Below are 23,657 nucleotides of genomic sequence, written 5' to 3' on the forward strand. Positions count from 1 at the left end.
CCCACGAGGGAAGTGGTAATGCATTGTCCTTGGACAAGAGCAGAACTAAATTCCATCATAAATGATATCCCCGATCCCAAAAAGGAACTAGCCAAATGTCAAAGATTTTAGAGAAATTTGGGTAGTTCACATGAGCCAACTAATAAAGATTGGCGTGTGGTGTTAAGGGCCTATCTACCACGCAATACCGACGTGACAAAATTTATCACGGATTGTGTATTGGATGGTGACGTTCCCTTAACAGACCAAGTAAACCAAGGTAACATTTCCCGCATTGTAACTCAATTGGGTGTATATTTTCCAGTAGTAGTTAATTGGAACAAAATTTTCACCATTAAGCAAAAGGAGAGTGAATCTGCAGAAGATTATTGCGATCGGGCTCTGCAGGCTATCGCCCAGTACACTGGGTTAGAAGATATTAAAGATTGCACTCACCACAGGGGAATGATAGTCACGGTACTCATGGACGGTCTTAAAGAGAATTTAAAGACTCTGGTTCAGACCTCACAACCTGGCTGGAGGGGAGTCACAATAGATACAGTCATAGAATCCGCCATAGAACATGATAAAAACATCTCAAAGACGAGAGAGACCCAGAGCGAAAATCTAATGGCTGTCAGTATCCAAGCTCTGGAGGGAATGACGGTAACATCACAGCCAACGGACACACTCGCACCTGCACACACACTTACACCTGAACAGTTATAAGCCCTCACTAACCCCACGCAACAACAATCACAGCTCTATTCCACAAACCCTATACAACCACAGGTCCCATACTACTCACAAACCTCATATCCCCCACAATACCCTTACCCTCCCTATCCTTACCCATATCCACCACCTTTACCCTCTGCTCAAACCTCACAACAACACATGTCTTCACCCGATCCACGAACATGTTTTAATTGTAAACAAACAGGACACTTAAGAAACTGTACAGTAAAAAGAGTAGGAACCTCAAATCTGGGAAGACCTGGACATCCCCATAAGGGATATGCACAGAGACCAGCAAATGTCCAGCAGGCACCTGCTCCAATTGTGTCCGTAAATGCTTTATTGGAGAATGGTAGCCAACGCTAGGGTTCAGGTCATACCTGTAGACTACAGATAGTCAGGTTAACGGGAAGTACTAGGGAAGAACCGGTCATGATGGTTGATGTAGCTGGTACTGAATATCCTTTTCTTGTAGACCAGGGGCGACCAGGTCAGTGATGAAATCTCCCGTTAATTTACAGGTGACCAACGAGACAGTACCAACAATGGATGTAACAGGTAATGTGGAACATTATACTTTAACAAAGTCCACAGAGGTTGCTATTGGGCCGTTGCATACTAGGCATTCTTTCCTTCTGGCTGCTGCGACTCCTACTAACCTGCTGGGTAGAGATTTGTTGGACACTCCCCAAAGGATAATGTATCACTCTACAAGTTTAAATGAAAATCCATCACAGGTAGATGAAATGTTGTCCCAAATTCCAGATTCCCTTTGGACTAAGGATGGACAGGACACTGGATTAATGGCAAACGTAAGCCCTGTAATGGTAAATTTAAAAAGCGGTAGGCAAGCTCCAAAAATTCCCCAGTACCCACTAAAACAGGAGGTAGAGTTAGGGGTTTTTCCAATAATTGAGCGATTATTGCAACAGGGAATTTTAGTTCGTACAGCTAGTGTAGCCAACAGTCCCATCTTTCCAGTGAAAAAGAGTGGTGGGAGGGGTTATAGGCTGGTACAAGACCTTAGAGGTGTTAATAAGGTGGTAGAGAGCCTATTCCCTGTAGTGCCAAATCCAGCTGTCATTCTGATGCAGATCCCACCAAATGCAACCCATTTCACTGTCATTGACCTCTGTTCTGCTTTCTTCTCTGTGCCTCTCCACCCTGACTGTCAGTATCTATTTGCATTTACATACATAGGTGTACAATATACATGGACACGGTTACCCCAAGGTTTCATAGACAGCCCCAGTATCTTATCCCAGGCATTGCACGACTGTTTACAATATTTTCAACCTGCCAATGGATCTGTTCTAATTCAATATGTGGACGATTTATTGCTATGTTCTGACTCGTTTATGTCATGTTTGAATGATACTAAACTTTTGTTACTTCATCTCTCGCATACAGGACACAAGGTGGCTAAGGACAAACTACAGCCGTTCCAATCCAGAGTAAAATATTTGGGACACTGCCTAACCCAGGGGTTACGACATCTTACGAATGATAGAATCCAGGCATACAAAACATGACACTGCCGCAGAATCAACAGAAAATTCGTACCTTCTTGGGAATGTGTGGAAATACTGTAGAATGTGGATCCCAGGTTTTTCTATTTTGGCCTTGCCTTTACAGGAATTAGTCTCTTCCTCAAAGCCCGATCGTGTCATACACACAGAGGAGTCAGAGCAGGCTTTCCTTAATCTTAAGGATAGTCTGACAAAAGCTCCTGCATTGGGAATACCTGACTATGAAAAACCTTTTGATTTGTATTGTACGGAAGCCGATGGTTGTGCTGCAGGTGTCCTTACACAAAAACATGGTGATGCCAGTAGGCCCATAGTGTACTACAGTGCCCAATTGGACACTGTAGCAAGATCACTCCCCAATTGTTTGAGTAGTGTAGCAGCTACCGCTCTATTGGTGAGTAAAAGTGAGGACGTAGTACTGGGTCATGATATGATTGTATACACTCCTCATGCTGTATCTGCTCTGTTGAACTCAGCTCAAACTAGACACGTCTCTTCGGCTAGATTTACCAAATGGGAACTAGCTCTAATTGCACCACCAAACATCACTGTTAAACGTTGCAGCACGCTGAATCCAGCAACGTATTTACCATATGTACAACATGATGTACAAAGTGTGGAAAGAGGCGAGTTGCTGGCGGGAGGTGAGTTCAGCGGACATAATGATACGCACGATTGTATGAAATATCTGAATCAGACCTTTACTGCTAGACCTGACATACATGACACACCTTTAGAGAATGTAGATGTGACTTTTTACACGGATGGGAGTTGTCATAGACAAACAGACACAGGTGAGTTATGTACAGGTTATGCTGTTGTAAATGACACAGACATCATAGAAGCAAAACCTCTTGGTCCTCCTCACTCAGCCCAAGTGGCAGAGTTAGTAGCACTAACTAGAGCGTGTGAACTGGCAGCAGGCAAATCTGCTAACATTTACACTGACTCAAGGTAAGCGTTCGGGGTGGTGCAAGATTTTGGGGCTCTATGGCGTCTGAGAAATTTTATGACAGCAGCAGGCACACCAGTTGCACATTCCAGACACATAAAACATCTCTTAGAAGCAATCCAACTGCCCAAAGCGGTGGCAGTAATTAAATGTAAAGCCCATACATGTGAGGATGATCCGGTGTCACTGGGCAACAACAGAGTCGATGAAGCTGCAAAATGGGCAGCAGGGTTAAAAATGTTTTCTCCAACTGAAAAAAGTATGTCTTTCAAAACAATTGATATGCTGAAATTAATTGAGATGCAAACTTTGTGTTCAATTTAGGAAAAATCCATTTGGAAGTCCAAGGGATGTGGGCAAGAGTCCTCCGGGCTCTGGAGGGACGGACAAGGTAAACCAGTAGCCCCCAAGGCATATTACCCCAGCCTGGCTGAGGTAGCACATGGTCTGACTCATCTGGGAAAACAAGGTATGTGCAAGTTGGTGAGGGCATACTGGTGCGCACCAGGTTTTTCTTCACAAGCAGAAAAGATAGCAATGTCCTGTCTGACCTGCTTGAGGAAGAACATAGGGAAAGCGATCCCTACCGAACCGTCCCACATTCCACCGACTGATGGACCTTTCCAAGTGATACAAATTGATTTCATCCAGTTACCACCCTGCAGGAATCTTAAGTATGTATTCGTGTGCACTTACGTACTACCCAGCGGCCACTAATACTGCTGCATTTACTGCCAAGAAAATAGTTCAGGAATTTCTATGCAGGTACGGTATCCCTAAAATCATCGAGAGTGACAGGGGTACTCATTTCACAGGTGATGTTTTTCAAAATATGTGTAAGCTGATGGGTATTAATAGTCGACTTCATACCCCCTACCGACCGCAAGCCAGTGCCAAGGTAGAGAGGATGAACGGGACTATTAAAATAAGTTAAGTAAAATTATGGCAGAGACTGGACTAGGATGGCCAGAAGCGTTACCTTTGGTCCTACATAGCATAAGGACCACTCCTAGACCCCCTCTAAATCTGTCCCCATTTGAAATACTATTCGGTAGACAACCTCATTTGATTATAAGTCCACAGGAAGACTTGAAGGGTAACAACGAGGTAACTGTAAAGTATCTTATATCAATGAGTAAGCAGTTAAAGCAACAGCAGCAGAAACTGAAATTGTTGTCTAATGATATGCCTGAAACTAACTGTCATGATGTTGAACCAGGAGAATGTTATGATCAGAAATTTCTTGCGTTCAGGTTGTTTGACTGATCGGTGGGAAGGTCCGTACCAGGTGCTGCTGACAAGGACTACATCTTTGAAGGTGGCCGAGAGAGATACCTGAGTCCATTCCACTCACTGCAAAAAGGTCAATCAACCGTGGAGAAACAAGTCGGAGACAAGGCTGATAGCGTTGACCTGTCGCTCGCGAGCTTGTTCCCGGGAGGATTGAAAAGGTCATAGTGAGATATCTGAACTGAGAGAAATTTGCAGGTCTTGTTGTGACAATGGACGGGCCTGCTGTGTTCATTTTCATATTCTCTTTTAGAGTGTTCATCATCCTGGTCGGTTCAGGGATATCCAGTTTCTGTGACGGGGGACCGATTGAGGAGATGGGAGCTGATGGCAGTGCTGATGGAGTGGAGTCAGGAGGAGTGCAATGCCAATCAGGGGAGTGTCTGACCAATCTTAGTACTGTTATTGTTTTACCTGGGAAGAGTAGTCCCAGAAGTTATGACCCTCACACATGTTGAAATGCTTGGTATACATAAAAACATACCATCACCATACCTTCACACGCAATATGAACACAGAGGCAAAAGAAATATGATACCTGGTGACGTGCATAAAGCCACTCAGTTAATTAGTGAGACAACTGGCTTTCAAATTTTAGTAGCACTGGATCCCACCAGGATCGCTCGGGGAACACTAAATTTTAGACATATTCAGGAATTTGCTAAATTGATAGATAATATTACCGAGCTGTACGATGACACATTCAGGTATACAGGGAGAGAATTGCAAGCATATAAGAAAGAACTGGTGCAACACAGGCTAGTGTTGAATTATTTAACTGCTGTTACTGGAGGGTATTGCGTTACGTTAGCCACCCAATTTGGAGTAAAATGTTGCACCTATGTCACCAATGATACCAGCGACCCCAAGGAGGTGATAGACTGAAAGATGGATGAAATTCTGCAGCTAAAATGGGAGTTTCGTAAGAACCATAATGCTTCAGTGGCTGAAGTAGGGGAGAAGATAGAAGGATGGGTTTCATGTCTGGACCCAGTGAAATGGTTCTCAGGTCTAGGGGAATGGGTCCAGGAAGTGATCGCCAGCATAGGCAAATTCTTGATCCTTATACTGATTGTCATCATAATAATTGGCATATGTGTCCGGTGTGTTCCTATTGTGTTGAAGTGTGGAAAATGTAAAAATAGAGTAAAACGAAAGAACGAAATTATGATGGTGGCCAGTATGAATACCGAGGTAAATACAGAACTGCATTACAACCCTGAACTAGGAAATACCATCATTTAATGTATTATATTTAGACATGCATTAAATGTATTATTGAAATGTTATTTTTAAAACACCTCAGATAATGTAAAGTCTAAATTCCCCTTCAAGACTGCTTTTATAAGACTGGTGCATCCCCACACCTTTCACATGATCTTCCAAGATCCGCGGTGTGCGTATAATAGTAGTTTTATGTCCCCACTCAGAGACACATTATTGATGGATTAAGAACCACCTTGTGCCATCCCATAATAACACTAAATAATATGTAAATGTAAGCCTAAATTAAATTGTAATAGCAGATTGTGATAGCATGTTGTTCGCTATCAAAGGGTGGACTGTCGAAGCTGGATTATTGGCTGAGAGAAGATCAGTTTAAAATTGAATCGCAGCGACACCATCTTGCGACTGGCCGCAAGACGCCATTTTGCGAATGGCCGCCTAAGCGCCATTTTAGATAAACTCACACTTTAGTACATGTGGCGATAATACTATTAGCATCATGCGATTGCATCTGTGACCATCGCCATAAGTGACGGCGATTCACCAAAAGCCCATTTCATGACTTTACGTAGTTTGGGTGCTCTGGATAAAGTGTATATTATTATTATTCCCCTAAAGGATATATTGCATTAGCTAAACAGAGCAAATGGCCACGTGACAACTAGCCTGTGTAGACAAGCTTCCTGAATATAATGTCTGCTCTCACTCCAGGTGGCCCTGCTCGAATACACACCTTAAAACATTAGCAGGCTTCCTGCAATAAAATACCTTCAAAGCCAAGAGTGTTTTCTTAGGTTTGGGTCTTGTAGCTGGGCTAATTAGCATCTACACAAGAGTCTGGGAGAACAAAGGACTTTACTTTTGAGCCTGGGAAGGGTGGGGGCTGCTGAGAGAGGGGGCGTGTGGAACTATAAGGCTCAGCATTCCACACTGCTAGGTGTTCACTTGGTTTAAGTGAGATCTAAGTGCACCATTTCTCATACACACATTAATACGCACAATTGCGCTGGTAACTAATCGCATATTAGTGAATGGATAAGATCCTATATGAAAACGCTGTTCATTAGCTTTATGCGCACGCATCTGCTCCAAATTAACTAGCGTCTTTACATCAAACCCCACATACTCACACATTACATATTCACATACAAGGTTCCATAAGCTTTAAGGTATAAGATTTAAGTTTGTGCATTTAGTATAAATGCTGTGAAATAAAGATTATTTGGTAACTAAGGTTTTATACATGCTAAGTAAGCCGTGTTTGGTTTTGTACTGATGCGTACTCTTTCAACAGAATTCCGGTATTATCGGTGTGGAGATCGCATCATGCATTCTCAACTTATGGACCGCAGAGACTTCAAGCAACAAAATGTATATTATATGAACAACTGTTAGAATGTTGCATGGGGCGGGAAACCAGAGACCCTCAGTTGTTGGAGGCTGGGTTGTGTCTATTTAAATCAGCCTGTTAAATGCTCTGTAACAGATGCATCCCCCTTGAGGACCAATGGCATCAGCAACAAACTTCTCTATTGTGTTGTCTATTTCTGGGGGGTATAAATATGTGTGCTCCAACAATGGGTCTTAGTCTTCGTGCTGAATGCTGATTGACGAAGGGTTTCTTGCTGATGCCTAACATCCGGTCCAGGAGCGCTGCGTATGTATACTGTACTTGGGTCTGTATAATTCCTTTGCGCCAAATTGTGTATGGATCAATAGCGTGTAACTGACTGTACTTTTACTTGAATAATACTTTGTGCTTCGGAACCACACGTTCCAAGTCTGGAGTCTTTATTTACTGTATAAACTGCGTACGCAAATTAGCTTCATCCTTAGAAGGTATAGGCAGGATATTAGAAGGTATAGGAAGGAGTGTATAGAAGTTCTAATCCAGTATCGTTACCCTCTAAGTCTAAACTAATTGTTATAGGGGAGTGGTCATAGATTCCCCTAGTCTCGTATGTTATCTTGTGTATTCTTGGTAATAAATCCGGTGTAGCTAATGCCAGATCAATCCTGGAAAACTAAGAGAAACAGGAATATTGTCTCACAGAGGGATACCTCATCCTCCAGGCATCAACCAGGCCCATTCCCCTAATCATACTCGAAAATCCAGTTCCCCTTCCCTGTGTTACTGAAGCAGACATTCTTTGCCTATCTAATAGAGGGTCTCATATGTTATTAAAATCCCCCACGCAAAGAGCGGATGTACCCGGTAATAGGGCCAAAAATTCCAGCGACCTTCTTGAGAACATCGTGGGAGTACGGTGGTGGAATATAGACTGCCAGTAATAATAAGGACATAGAATTAATTATACATTTTAAGAATACATATCTACCCCAGGCATTACACTGCACCCTTTCTATAGAGAACTGGACAGATTTGCGCACTAAAATAGATACACCCCTTGACGCTGAGGTATGTGAACAGTGATATGTCCATCCTATCCACGGCTTCCTCAGCGACAGCAATCTCCCACCAGTCAAGTGAGTCTCCATTAGACAAATTATATCTGAAGCATATTTTTTTACCTGTCTGAACACCAACGATCTCTTAACCCTATCATTTAAGCCCCTTATGTTCCAAGTAAGAATATTAACCTTTTGTGAAGCTGTCATTTGAAGTAACTGTGTCAAAATGTAAACAACCATGAGAGCATATGGAAAGCGCGTACATGACACCACACAAAATAGAAGGAAACCACTATATTTGAAAAAAAAAAAATAAGCAAACTATCCCATACAACTGGTATGGGCCTCGCCCCTATAACTCCCCCCACGATGTATACCACACCCAACTTAGGCATACCTTGTACCTGAACCTCCTATCCCACTCTATTAAACTAAACTAGGCAATACGATAAAATATATTACCTTACCTACTCAAAGTAAATGGAGCAAAATATATAATGACTAAAGAACAAACACATGGAGGCTTCCAACACGGAGTCTTCTCCGAGGACATAGACACTTCTTTAGGAAATGCAGTAGAAATTATGCGGTGTCTATCCAACAGAAAAAACATTTGCTGATTTACCCATATAAAACAGAATGTTACCTACTATACATAATTATGAATATATCTTTAGATATGTAGTAATAGCAGCAGCAGTAAGCCCTTTTTTATATATACTGATTAGTCTACACAAGAACAATACCGGTAGAGTAGAAAACAAAACGCTATAATGGAAATACATTATGCAGTATTCTTGTAACTACTTATGATTGATATAACTCAAGATAAAAAAAACAGGATATCAATCAATAACCAGTGCTTCCCTGGCTGGTCTGCGGCGGTCTAGTCACAGTGCCAGTTCACTCGGAGTCGTGAAGAATTTGGTCTCCCCATCAGCAATAACTCGAAGCTTGGATGGGTATAGCATGGCGCATGAAATATTAAGATCACGTAGACGTCTTTTGATCGAGAGAAATTGGGCCCTATCTTTTTGTATTTCCATTGCGAAATACGGAAACGCGAGTCCCGTTCCATTGTAGTGGACCACTAGTGCGGGCCAGTCTGAGAACAGAGTCCCGATCACGGAAATGTAAGAACTTCGCTATGGGAGTACGTGGTGGCGCCCCAGGTGGTAGGGGTCTAGAAGACACCCGATGAGCTCTCTCAATTGTGAAATATGAAGAGAAAGAGGTAGAAACTAACGCGTCGGACAGCCATTTTTCCAGGAATTTTTCAGGATTGGTTCCCTCCTCCTTCTCTGGCAACCCCACAAAACGGACATTATTGCGCCTTAGGCGTCCCTCAATGTCACACATTTTCCTTTGTATGGAGATAATCTGGGAATCCATAGTGTCAACACGGACGCCTAAAGGTGTCACCTTATCCTCCAAAGTAGAAGTCCGCGTCTCCACCTCACCAACTCTCTCACGCACACACTGTAGGTCATGGTGTATAATTGAAAGATCGGACTGTACTTTCCCAATCTTCTCTGACAACCTAGCCTCACACGCTGTCACTGCCTCAAGGACACGTTGAATCGCAGTGTCAGAGGACACAGCCAAGGTCATCGACTCCACGGGATGTAGGAGGGGAATCGCCTCGCTGTGCTGCAGAAGTGGATTGGGCAGGAGGTACTCTGGAGAACTTTTCCAGTTTAGCTGCAGCAGCTGAATTCTTCCCCATCATGAGGGTGTATATGGGAGTAGCTGACTGATTAATGCTGTATATAGCAGAATATAGGAATGCGTTTAGGTGACACGTCTTTCTTCGTGTTAATACTTTATAGATGAGGCGCAGACAGGCACCTTAATAGTAATAGCTGCTGCCAGTTGATTAAATGTAGAAGAGGCTGGGGTTGCAAATAATACACCATGAGTCACAGCCCTGTAGTATAGATAGGAGAACTGAGCCACTCACATGACCAGAGTGCAGGGTGTGCCACAGCTCCGGCACAAGCCGCCAGGGAGTATCACCTCCCGTCTCCCAGGAGCCGCTGCAGGACTCTGCCCTGTAAGGAAGATGGCACCGGCGGCGCACGTGATCAGGCCGGCCGCGTCTCTTACTATCAGCCTGCTGCCGGGTAAGTCAGCCCTCGTTTCCTCCCCAGCGCCACACACTGCAGTCACCTCACACTCCGCCAGCCGCACACCGGTTTTGGGTCCCAGGGGAGCGGTCAGGATATTAGAGCCGGATAGTCGGGTCCGGAGAGCGCACCAGAACCTGTGATACAGCATGCTCTCCGTGACCACGCCCCCTAGAATAGTATTTTTATTGATATGCTCTATATATGTGTTTTTTATATATACTTTTGAACTCCCCTTTATTTTGGTTCTTCTTTTAGCCTGTACCTTGAATGCTTGTGAATTGATGTAAATAATTGGTACTGAGCTACCTGGTAAACTAATTGATTTGAATCTCACATCCCCAATAATCTGGAATATTAGTTTGTTTTTCTGCAGACCATAATTGTCTCTTATCTTTGATGAAGCCAGTGCTTATAATATGTGATTTCTCTACAGACAGATGAGCTGACACCAGCAGAATCTCCTTCATCATCACCGGCTGACATAGAGAAAGCTGAACAGCTAAAAGATGAAGGTACCTATGTTATTTACTTAGACCTGTCCTCTAAACACATTAGACAAGTCCATTTTGTGATCTCATATAATATTCATGAATGTGCAGTATATGTATTGGCAGGGAACCAGTACCTCATGTATAAGTCAGGCAGTGACTCGCGGCCTGAAGCAGAGGTGCACGCTAATTGTACGCACTGCTGATATTCACGAAGCTGAGCGATTATTTGTTACTGCGCAGGTGCAGATATACTGAAGACTCCTAGGGTGCATGTGTTACTCTGTGTGTATGCACAAATGCGCTTACGCACGGGAATGCTGGTATCAGTGATAGTGATGGAGAACCTGGGTGGTGACTGGGAGCTGGCCTTAAGTGTACGCAAAAACATCCATCGCATGGGAGTGTGGTGGGTATGTCCATGAGAGTGGTTGCGTTCTCAGATGCACAGCCGCAGCCACAGAGGCCATGTTCCGATAGAGACTGCATCTGCCGTAGGGCTGGTTTCTGTGCCAATTGTGCACACGGTGCACCGATGGTGGAGTGCCCTGAAACACCGTGTTGTTACATCGTGCAGCAGTGCTTGCACCGTCCCATACTGTACGGGGGGAGGGGGGGGGGAGGGGTGGGGGGGAGGGTTTGGGGGGGGGGGGGGGGAGAAGAAAGGGGAAAGTAGCATTTCCATATGATCTCCGGGGCGGCTATGCAAAAAGTCTCAGCCATGGCAGCAACTGCGAGCACCTCTGAATCAGGCCCTCACTAATGTCACTGGTTCTTAGCGAACTGATAGACTGAGCACTGGTTCATCCTGTAGGTGACGGGTTCACTTTAATGCAGTTTGCTATACATAGAAATGAATCTCCGCACACTCATGATAACTGCTTTGGGTACATCATTGTTTAGTTTTATTTCTGCTCCTAATACAGAATAGGTATCACTAGATGATGCATCAAAGTTTATTCAATTGGCTTTTAATAACTTCCCTTTTTATGCATGGCTCTACTGAATTCTGGGCTGATTCACGATGGTTGCAATGCCCAGTGAATATCTGTGATCAGCGTCGCACTGCGCATGTGTCAAGTTTGTTTGCGTTGTCGCTTGCAGACAGGATATATTTGCAAAGTGATTGACAGACAGGGACTGTTTGTGAACTGCAACAGGGAGGTGGCAACTCAAAAGCAGGCATGGTGCGACCGTTTTCAAGGCTTTTATCTGCCTGTGACTGCGGTCCCGTACGCAATGGAATGACTCCGGCGTCTCAGTTCCCACGCCCATTCTGCATGACCATAGAGTTACTAGGATGTCCGATAATTGATCTTAGACCAATTCTGCATCTTTATAGGCAGTCTCTTGGATTTGCGAAGCCGCTGGTAGGCGCCTCGTTACAAATCCCAGCGACCGCGACATTTGCAGATTTTTTTCACACAACCACTGCGTACAAATTCTCAGCTGCGATGGCATTAGCATACATCTTTAAGGGAGGTATTTATCAAAGCTGGGAGAGAGAGGAAATTGTAAAAAATAAATTACCAACCAATCCACTCCTAACTATCATTTTTAAACACAGCCTGCAAAATGTAAATTGGAAGCTGATTGGTTAGTGCTTTATCTCTCACAATGTTATCTCTCTCCCAGCTTTGATAAATACCCCCCTAAGGGGCCTATGTATCAAAGACTGGAGAGAGATAAAATTGTGAGAGATAAAGTACTAACCAATCAGCTTCTAACTTACCCAATCCACTTCTAACTTACATTTTACAAGCTGTGTTTGAAAAATGACATTTAGGAGCTGATTGGTTAATACTTTTTCTCTCACAGTTTTATCTCTCATCAAGCTTTGATACATAGGCCCCTAAATCCGGTCCCCTGTACGGACATCACAATAATATTTTCTTACCATTACCAGTGAATGGTACATGGTGAAAATCAATTATGGCTATTTGCTGATTATTTACATGATTGTGTACTGCATGGAGCTAGTCATGCTTGTCAGAAATTGGTCTGTCGTATATATGGCTGGGCATACACTATACAATTGTCTGTCAGATATCCGACCAAGAGATGCAGTCAGGAATCCTACGGTCGCAAAGCAAAGTACCAATGACAGGCATCGAAATCCCAACGCCTGTCATTAGACCTAAGCCTGACGCCCGGCATACCAAACGAAGGGTTAGCTTTTAGGGCTACCGGGGGGACTTATGGTTAGGCACCCCCCCGGGAGGGTTATGTTTAGGCTAGGGGAAGGGTGGTTAGGGTTAGGCACCCCCTGAGGGGAGGTTAGGGTTAGGCACCCTCCCGGGAGACTTAGGTTTAGGCTGCAGGGACGGGGAGGTTAGGTTTAGGCACTTAGAGGGGGGTTAGAGTTAATCACTAGGGGGGAAGGTTAGGGTTAGGCACCCCTAAAGGAGGGATAGGGTTAGGGGGTAGAATAGGGTTAGTTATACTTACCTTTTTAGCTGTCGGGATCTTCACCCCTGTCGGGCTTCCGCTTCCGCCATATCAAATACTGATTCCCTGACCAATCTGGCTGGTGGGAATGAAAACCTGGTAATGTATGGGAGCCAATGACAATCGTCCATTTGCTCACAAACACTGGAAAACAGACAAAACTTGTCGTTCAAACAAATTGGTTAAAACACACAAATTTAACAAGTTTAAGCACTTGTTTCTTGTCATTTTTCCAGTGTTTAAAACCATATGATCGACTGTCATTTACTCCCATACATTACCAGGTTTTCTTTCCAACTAGCCAGATTGGACAGATATCTGACAGATAATTGTATAGTGGATGCCCAGCATAACACCTTTTGACCAAGCATCAGCTGCCACCCTGCACAGGGCCATACCTAGTAGTAATATTGGTGAGCCATATAATTCTCACACTCCACCCTTTGCATGCTGAGGTCAAAGAGTCTGATTCAGAGATGTACGCTAACCCGACGGTTTTGGGGTTTTACTGTTTGCGCATGTGAATAATGGGTACTGCAATCTTGCTTGCAGACCTCCCCCACCCCCCAAACTGCAGTATGATTTACATGCTGCGGTGTTGGGGGGGGTATGGAGCGGTGGACTGGACACCATTCCCGTAAACGGGCGCTTGTCGCCCCTCTTTTGAGGGATGAGGAGCGGGTCTGTGCTGGTGGATTTCCTGGCCTCGCAAGTGAGCAGGACTCAGTCAGGCTGCGGTAAGCTTCAGCTTACGTAGCCTGGCGAAATAAGCATCCATCGCAACCGGTTATCGCAATGGTTATCCCAGGCTGCGATCTCGGTCTCAGCGTTGAGATCGCAGATGCAGCAAGGAGGTGTCTCTTTCCTACACACACCTCCTGCTGCATTAGCAGATTATATGGATGAAATTGCACAGCCGCTTGTGTGCAGCTCTGCTATTCTGTCCTGCTCTGAATCAGGGCCAAAATGTGTAGGAAAGCCAGGGAGCCAGAATTGTCCTTCATTAGTGTTTGTACTGGGATTCATCTGTGGCGCTAGTTGTGGAGGATGAGGTGCACTTGTCATTAATAGCCATGTTTTTTTAAGGGAATAAAATATAGGTCTTACAACCTCCTTGAAGCATTACATGTATAGTTATGACTGTCATTAGTCGCTCTTTTATGTAAAGTATTTTAGGTTTGGTGGTCTTTAAGTTATTGTTATCATTTTTTATCATGGTAAAGGTGCCCAGACACTGGATGATTTTAGGCACGATATGTACGAAACAACGTATCGGAACGATACATCGTTTAAAAACGTGTAAATCGTGCAGCTTCCAGGAATCGTAATGATCCGATGTGCGGTCCCGCTGGTCATATGTCATATCCTCAGATCTTATCTACAGCAGGTAAGATCTGGCAATCTCGTTAATGAGATTAAGGTCGTTGGTCAGATCGTTTGTCAGATTGCACAGTTTATACAAGAGATCGTTTGTCCAGGACTGCCGGGTAGTTCAAGGGAAATCGCTAACGACCTTGCATCATTTGCGGGACGTCCAGTGTGTGGGCACCTTAAGTTTCAGGTGTTAAGGGCTGAAAAGTGAAACAACCAAACTACTGAAATGATTATGTTAAATAAAGCATCTGCCCTGGATATAATGCAGGAAGACGTGTAGGTATTATAATATGGCATGAGAACTAAGGAACATCTTCATTCCAGGTAACAATCATATGAAGGAGCAGAGCTATGAAGCTGCTGTGGATTGTTACTCCCAGGCTGTGGAATTGGATCCGAACAATGCTGTGTATTACTGCAACAGGTAGTAATCTTCCATAGTAGTATCGTATACGTGATGATCTGCATTTCATAGAGAGATCACCTTATATAAATAGTATTGGAAGTTTATTGCAAAAAAAAAATATAGAATAAGAACAAATGCATCTAATGTACACAAACAGTACAAATATGTGTAACCTGGCTGTAGTTATTATACATTGTGTAAGTCTGAGCAGTCTGGCTGCAGTCATTATACATTGTGTATTATACATTGTGGAAGTCTGAGCAGTCTGGCTGCAGTTATTATACATTGTGGAACTCTGAGCAGTCTGGCTGCAGTTATTATACATTGTGTAAGTCTGAGCAGTCTGGCTGCAGTTATTATACATTGTGGAACTCTGAGCAGTCTGGCTGCAGTTATTATACATTGTGGAACTCTGAGCAGTCTGGCTGCAGTCATTATACATTGTGGAACTCTGAGCAGTCTGGCTACAGTTATTATACATTGTGGAACTCTGAGCAGTCTGGCTGCAGTTATTATACATTGTGGAAATGTGAGCAGTCTGGCTGCAGTCATTATACATTGTGGAACTCTGAGCAGTCTGGCTACAGTTATTATACATTGTGGAAATGTGAGCAGTCTGGCTGCAGTTATTATACATTGTGGAACTCTGAGCAGTCTGGCTGCAGTTATTAAACATTGTGGAACTCTGAGCAGTCTGGCTGCAGTTATTAAACATTGTGGAACTCTGAGCAGTCTGGCTGCAGTCATTATACATTGTAAAAATGTGAGCAGTCTGGCTGCAGTTATTCTACATTGTGGAACTCTGAGCAGTCTGGCTGCAGTCATTATACATTGTGGAACTCTGAGCAGTCTGGCTACAGTTATTATACTTTGTGGAACTCTGAGCAGTCTGGCTGCAGTCATTATACATTGTGGAACTCTGAGCAGTCTGGCTGCAGTTATTATACATTGTGGAACTCTGAGCAGTCTGGCTGCAGTTATTATACATTGTGGAACTCTGAGCAGTCTGGCTACAGTTATTATACATTGTGGAACTCTGAGCAGTCTGGCTGCAGTTATTATACATTGTGGAACTCTGAGCAGTCTGGCTGCAGTTATTATACATTGTGGAACTCTGAGCAGTCTGGCTGCAGTTATTATACATTGTGTAAGTCTGAGCAGTCTGGCTGGAGTTATTAAACATTGTGGAACTCTGAGCAGTCTGGCTGCAGTCATTATACATTGTGGAGATGTGAGCAGTCTGGCTGCAGTTATTATACATTGTGTAACTCTGAGCAGTCTGGCTGCAGTCATTATACATTGTGGAACTCTGAGCAGTCTGGCTGCAGTCATTATACATTGTGGAACTCTGAGCAGTCTGGCTACAGTTATTATACTTTGTGGAACTCTGAGCAGTCTGGCTGCAGTCATTATACATTGTGGAACTCTGAGCAGTCTGGCTGCAGTTATTATACATTGTGGAACTCTGAGCAGTCTGGCTGCAGTCATTATACATTGTGTATTATACATTGTGGAAGTCTGAGCAGTCTGGCTGCAGTTATTATACATTGTGGAACTCTGAGCAGTCTGGCTGCAGTCATTATACATTGTGGAACTCTGAGCAGTCTGGCTGCAGTTATTATACATTGTGGAACTTTGAGCAGTCTGGCTGCAGTTATTATACATTGTGGAACTCTGAGCAGTCTGGCTGCAGTTATTATACATTGTGTAAGTCTGAGCAGTCTGGCTACAGTTATTATACATTGTGGAACTCTGAGCAGTCTGGCTGCAGTTATTATACATTGTGGAACTCTGAGCAGTCTGGCTGCAGTTATTATACATTGTGGAACTCTGAGCAGTCTGGCTGCAGTTATTATACATTGTGTAAGTCTGAGCAGTCTGGCTGGAGTTATTAAACATTGTGGAACTCTGAGCAGTCTGGCTGCAGTCATTATACATTGTGTATTATACATTGTGGAAGTCTGAGCAGTCTGGCTGCAGTTATTATACATTGTGGAACTCTGAGCAGTCTGGCTGCAGTTATTATACATTGTGGAACTCTGAGCAGTCTGGCTGCAGTCATTATACATTGTGTATTATACATTGTGGAAGTCTGAGCAGTCTGGCTGCAGTTATTATACATTGTGGAACTCTGAGCAGTCTGGCTGCAGTTATTATACATTGTGGAACTCTGAGCAGTCTGGCTGCAGTTATTATACATTGTGGAACTCTGAGCAGTCTGGCTGCAGTTATTATACATTGTGTAAGTCTGAGCAGTCTGGCTGGAGTTATTATACTTTGTGGAACTCTGAGCAGTCTGGCTGCAGTCATTATACATTGTGGAACTCTGAGCAGTCTGGCTGCAGTTATTATACATTGTGGAACTCTGAGCAGTCTGGCTGCAGTCATTATACATTGTGTATTATACATTGTGGAAGTCTGAGCAGTCTGGCTGCAGTTATTATACATTGTGGAACTCTGAGCAGTCTGGCTGCAGTCATTATACATTGTGGAACTCTGAGCAGTCTGGCTGCAGTTATTATACATTGTGGAACTTTGAGCAGTCTGGCTGCAGTTATTATACATTGTGGAACTCTGAGCAGTCTGGCTGCAGTTATTATACATTGTGTAAGTCTGAGCAGTCTGGCTACAGTTATTATACATTGTGGAACTCTGAGCAGTCTGGCTGCAGTTATTATACATTGTGGAACTCTGAGCAGTCTGGCTGCAGTTATTATACATTGTGGAACTCTGAGCAGTCTGGCTGCAGTTATTATACATTGTGTAAGTCTGAGCAGTCTGGCTGGAGTTATTAAACATTGTGGAACTCTGAGCAGTCTGGCTGCAGTCATTATACATTGTGGAGATGTGAGCAGTCTGGCTGCAGTCATTATACATTGTGGAACTCTGAGCAGTCTGGCTGCAGTTATTATACATTGTGGAAATGTGAGCAGTCTGGCTGCAGTTACTATACATTGTGGAACTCTGAGCAGTCTGGCTGCAGTTATTATACATTGTGGAACTCTGAGCAGTCTGACTGCAAGTTATTATACATTGTGGAACTTTGAGCAGTCTGGCTGCATTTATTTTACATTGTGGAACTCTGAGTAGTCTGGGTGCAGTTATTATTATACGTTGTGGAACTCTGAGCAGTCTGGCTGCAGTTATTATACATTGTGGAAATGTGAGCAGTCTGGCTGCAGTTACTATACATTGTGGAACTCTGAGCAGTCTGGCTACAGTTGTTATACATTGTGGAACTCTGAGCAGTCTGACTGCAAGTTATTATACATTGTGGAACTTTGAGCAGTCTGGCTGCATTTATTTTACATTGTGGAACTCTGAGTAGTCTGGGTGCAGTTATTATTATACGTTGTGGAACTCTGAGCAGTCTGGCTGCATTTATTTTACAATGTGGAACTCTGAGCAGTCTGGGTGCAGTTATTATACATTGTGGAACTCTGAGCAGTCTGACTGCAGTTATTATACATTGTGGAACTCTGAGCAGTCTGGCTGCATTTATTTTACATTGTGGAACTCTGAGCAGTCTGGGTGCAGTTATTATACATTATGGAACTCTGAGCAGTCTGACTGCAAGTTATTATACATTGTGGAACTTTGAGCAGTCTGGCTGCATTTATTTTACATTGTGGAACTCTGAGTAGTCTGGGTGCAGTTATTATTATACGTTGTGGAACTCTGAGCAGTCTGGCTGCATTTATTTTACAATGTGGAACTCTGAGCAGTCTGGGTGCAGTTATTATACATTGTACAACTCTGAGCAGTCTGACTGCAGTTATTATACATTGTGGAACTCTGAGCAGTCTGGCTGCATTTATTTTACATTGTGGAACTCTGAGCAGTCTGGGTGCAGTTATTATACATTATGGAACTCTGAGCAGTCTGACTGCAAGTTATTATACATTGTGGAACTTTGAGCAGTCTGGCTGCATTTATTTTACATTGTGGAACTCTGAGTAGTCTGGGTGCAGTTATTATTATACGTTGTGGAACTCTGAGCAGTCTGGCTGCATTTATTTTACAATGTGGAACTCTGAGCAGTCTGGGTGCAGTTATTATACATTGTACAACTCTGAGCAGTCTGACTGCAGTTATTATACATTGTGGAACTCTGAGCAGTCTGGCTGCATTTATTTTACATTGTGGAACTCTGAGCAGTCTGGGTGCAGTTATTATACATTATGGAACTCTGAGCAGTCTGACTGCAAGTTATTATACATTGTGGAACTTTGAGCAGTCTGGCTGCATTTATTTTACATTGTGGAACTCTGAGTAGTCTGGGTGCAGTTATTATTATACGTTGTGGAACTCTGAGCAGTCTGGCTGCATTTATTTTACAATGTGGAACTCTGAGCAGTCTGGGTGCAGTTATTATACATTGTACAACTCTGAGCAGTCTGACTGCAGTTATTATACATTGTGGAACTCTGAGCAGTCTGGCTGCATTTATTTTACATTGTGGAACTCTGAGTAGTCTGGGTGCAGTTATTATTATACGTTGTGGAACTCTGAGCAGTCTGTCTGCAGTCATTATATACATTGTGGAAGTCTGAGCAGTCTGGCCACAGTTGATAGATATTTTCCAACTGGGGGAGGCTTCGACACAGATCTCATATGATGTAGGACATGAAGGAGTCCTGCCCATAATAGAGAAAGTTGTTTGTTTGACTGTTGGGCTGGTGTAGGGTTCAGAAAGTCAGCAGAGTAGTAAAGTTTTGCTAGAATTGGAATATACTAAGGTATGAAAGTGTTGGGACATATTCATTCCCTGATCCCTTCCTCTGGCACAGCTATCATAGGTACAGTATACAGGTTGAGTATCCCATATCCAAATATTCCGAAATACGGAATATTTTTAGCATGACTGAGATAGTGAAAACTTTGATTTTTGATGGTTCAATGTACACAAACTTTGTTTAAGGCACAAAATTATTAAAAATAAATTATAAAATGACCTATAGGCTGTGTGTATAAGGTGTATATGACACATAAATAAATTTCATGTATGTACACAAACTTTGTTTGATCCACAAAATTATTGAAAATATTGTTAAAATTACCTGCAGGCTGTGTGTATAAGGTGTATATAAATCATAAATGCATTCTGTGTTTAGATTTGGGCCCTATACCTTAGACATTTTAATATAATATGCAATTATTCCAAAATACGGAATATTCCGATATCCAAAATACCCCTGGTCCCGAGTATTTTGGATATGGGAGACTCAACCTGTATATACAAGGTGCAAATACCTTATATAATAGGAGCAAATCACATGCTCCTCTAATGTGTATGCCTGTGTATTTGTGTAATACTATGACGTGATGCTCTGGCTACTGGATGCTGAGACGGCTGGCCATTATTTTTAGTTATTGTGGATTTTTTTTTTTTTTTAATTGATAGAAGAATAGAATGTAAATGGGAATACAATGAATAATGCACTGTAACAACAGGCCAGTATTTGCCTTATCTAGAAGTTTTTAAAATGGGACCCGTCTTTTGCTCAGCCATATTCTGTGTAGCAAAGTGGTCAGCATTGCTACCTCACATCTTTGGGACATGGGTTAAATTCTGACCAGGGCACTATACATGGGGAGTTTGTGTTCTTCTCAGGCTCTTCCAAGGAAGTTTGGTTTCCTCCATAAACATAATGGTAGATTAATGATCGTGTGGTAGAGAATATGGGATGCAAGCTTGCCGGGGCAGGGACTGGTATGAATGATACATACTCTCTAAAGAGGTGCTTAATATAGACCTGATTCAGTGATGTACGCTAATGCCATTGCAGCTGCGATCCTGTACATAAATATGCAAATGTCGCAGCCGCCTGGAGATGGAGATGTATTGAGACGAACAATATTGTCTATGCAAATCCAAGCACCTGCGTACAAAGATGCAGCATCTGTCGCAGATCATTCGATATGAACAGTCCTGAGTGACTCTCTGGTCGCGTAGAAGGGACGGGGGAACAAACGATGGAGCCATGTTTACAGTGTACAGGATCGCAGATGCAGGGTGTGACACGCCCCCTGAAACGATCGCGAACCACCTGCGTATTTAGCCGTTACTCCCCATTATCTCCCCCAAATGCTCCCTGATTGCCGCTCACGCTACGAGTGGCTACAGTAATGTACATTGACGCATGTGCAGTGCGACACGTGCGCACGCGGCCATAATCGCTCAACTGCGAAAACATCAGCAAAGCAAATCAGGCCCATATTCCTTATCCTTCTGGGTGTGCAAAAGGATTTCACTATGTCTATATATGGAGTAATAGAACCCATCACGTCTAGTGTACATCAGATAATCTCCAAATTAATTAAACTTTTATAAAAATTCCTCAGACATTTGGTCATCTGGGATGGCGCAGTTTTAGTTATCGTTACTGTACAGCTTTATATAACTCCCGTATAATTAAGCTATGAGTACTTACATTACGTCCACCCTCACACCGCAGCCTTCAGCCTGCTGACTCCGGCTAATTACTTTGCTTCATCTCAGTTTTGATTATGATCTGTAATGAAGATTAAAGAACTGGCGGCTAATCTATGTCTGCCGCATAGAACATATTAGTATTGTGTTGTCGTATATTATTTGCACTGACCTTTTTTTTTTTTAATCTTGTTGGTTCATTTTGTTTTACTTTAATAAACACAGTTTAGTATATAAACACACAGATGTAGAGAGATTCATTAATGTTGTATCCTGTTTTATTATATAATTCGTTCAATATTATAAATCCATCCAGCTGACAATATTATTTATTTCCAGGGCGGCTGCACATGGCCAGTTAGGCCGCCATAGTGACGCGATAACAGACTGTGAGAAAGCAATTTCTATTGATGCAAATTACAGCAAGGCCTATGGTAGAATGGGGTAAGAGACCAACTAACATACCTTGTGTTTCAGCCTGTATTACCTTTGTTGCCTATGGACCATGTCGTAGAAATGTGAGGATACGGGGTTCACTCAATCACCCAGACACCGAGCAGATGAAACCAACGTGATGGTTTATTTTTCCACAGCACACAGAAATAGATAATATGTCAGGACAAGCAGTAAATCCAGTGAACGGGCAATAAACAGGTAGCAGTCCAGACAGAGGCAGTCCCAGTAGAGTATAATGTCCCAGAACAATTCCACGAAATAGCTAGAGACCCTCAGTCCCCACAGTAGAAACTATCACTGATCACGCAGCAGTGCATAGCGTATGTCCACTCAATCACTTCCTGGACCCCACACGTAGAAACTATCAGAGATCACACAGCAGTGATAGTCCCTGGGTACAATCAAGCATTTCCAGGACCCCATGCAGTAGAAGCTAATCACAGAACACACAGCAATGAATAGCGTATAGGTCCTTGCAGAATTTCCAAGTATAAATCCACAGAACTGGTGATGCGTTCCACTAGCACCTTGGCAGAGCGAGGCCTCTTAGCCAAAGTCAGCGACTAACATGTGGAGTTACCTTCAGTGACCTGTTTTAAAATCTTCCAATTTCCCACGATATTGTGACCTCCCAGGGGGGGTTGCACCGTTTCCTGATTGGTGCGAGTCCCTTATGCTGTCACTTTCTCCTACCTCCTCTGGGTATTACTTCCCTGACGAACACCTGCTGGGATGGTTCCGTTCAGTCTACCAGGTTCACGTGAAGCACAAAACAGGCAAATGGAAGGAGGAGTAAATCCTGAGCGTCCCCTGGGGAGGTGGGAATTAACTTAGAGGGTCTTTTGTTTTGGGAGGTGTCACCTTGCTCTAACACAGACATATGGACCAGGCTAACATCAAGTCTTATCCAGTATTAAACATTTTAATAACTTACATTATTACAATACATAATAGACATGCTAATGAAAATGTGTGTCCTGAGAATGATCACAAATACACTAGGAGACGGATGGGGGACACAAAAGGACTAAAAAGTTAATTGATCTCTGCAATGACTGAGATGCTGCCAGTAAATTTGTAACACACATCCCATGTCCTCACATTCCTCTCCCACTTTTTAGGCCTTGTTCCCAGGGGTGATAAGGTTACATTACTGACTGGGCGAGGCGGTGCTAGGTCTTCCAGTGTTGCGTAGAACTGGGTCTGGTTCCTGCTGACGGGACAAGCCATCCGCGTTTCCGTGATCTCTACCCTGTTTGTGGGAAATAGAGAAGTTGTACAGTTGCAGGGCCAAACTCCATCTTAGCAAGCGTCCATTGTCTCCTGCGGTACGTTGTAGCCAACTAAGGGGGTTATGATCTGTGACCACCGAGAACTCGCGCCCATACACGTATGGGCAGCACAGATGGTGTAATGGTTAGCGTTACTGCCTCACAGCACTGAGGTCGTTGGTTTGATACCCACTACGGCCCTAACTGTGTGGAGTTTGTATACTCTCCCTGTGCTTGCGTGGGTTTCCTCCGGGTACTCCGGTTTCCTCCCACACTCCAAAAGTGTGTGTGTGTGTGTGTGTGTGTGTGTGTGTGTGTGTGTGTGTGTGTGTGTGTGTGTGTGTGTGTGTTTTAGTTAGGCTCCACTGGGGCAGGGACTGATGTCAATGGCCAAATATTCTCTGCAAAGTGCTGCGGAAAATGTGTGCGCTATATAAATAACTGGTAATAATAATGTCTGGTTCCAGATTTTGAACATTATGCATTCTGTATGTCGCATCCTTAGCTTTCCATACGAACGAAACC

General features: G+C 43.3%; 1 protein-coding gene across 3 annotated transcripts in view; it reads left to right on the forward strand.

Annotated features, from left to right (window-relative positions):
* The window catches only part of SGTB (small glutamine rich tetratricopeptide repeat co-chaperone beta), a 127,480-nt gene that overhangs the window by 83,789 nt on the left and 20,034 nt on the right, over nt 1-23,657 (forward strand). For all 3 annotated transcript variants that reach the window (XM_088444030.1, XM_088444031.1, XM_088444029.1), the window contains exons 4-6: nt 10,690-10,768; nt 14,891-14,990; nt 21,745-21,849. In XM_088444030.1, the coding sequence (XP_088300156.1) occupies nt 10,690-10,768; nt 14,891-14,990; nt 21,745-21,849 (284 nt within the window). The remainder of the gene's footprint in view (nt 1-10,689; nt 10,769-14,890; nt 14,991-21,744; nt 21,850-23,657) is intronic.

This window comes from Taudactylus pleione, unplaced genomic scaffold (assembly GCF_031769625.1).
Source record: "Taudactylus pleione unplaced genomic scaffold, aTauple2 ptg000345l, whole genome shotgun sequence".
Taxonomy (NCBI): domain Eukaryota; kingdom Metazoa; phylum Chordata; class Amphibia; order Anura; family Myobatrachidae; genus Taudactylus; species Taudactylus pleione.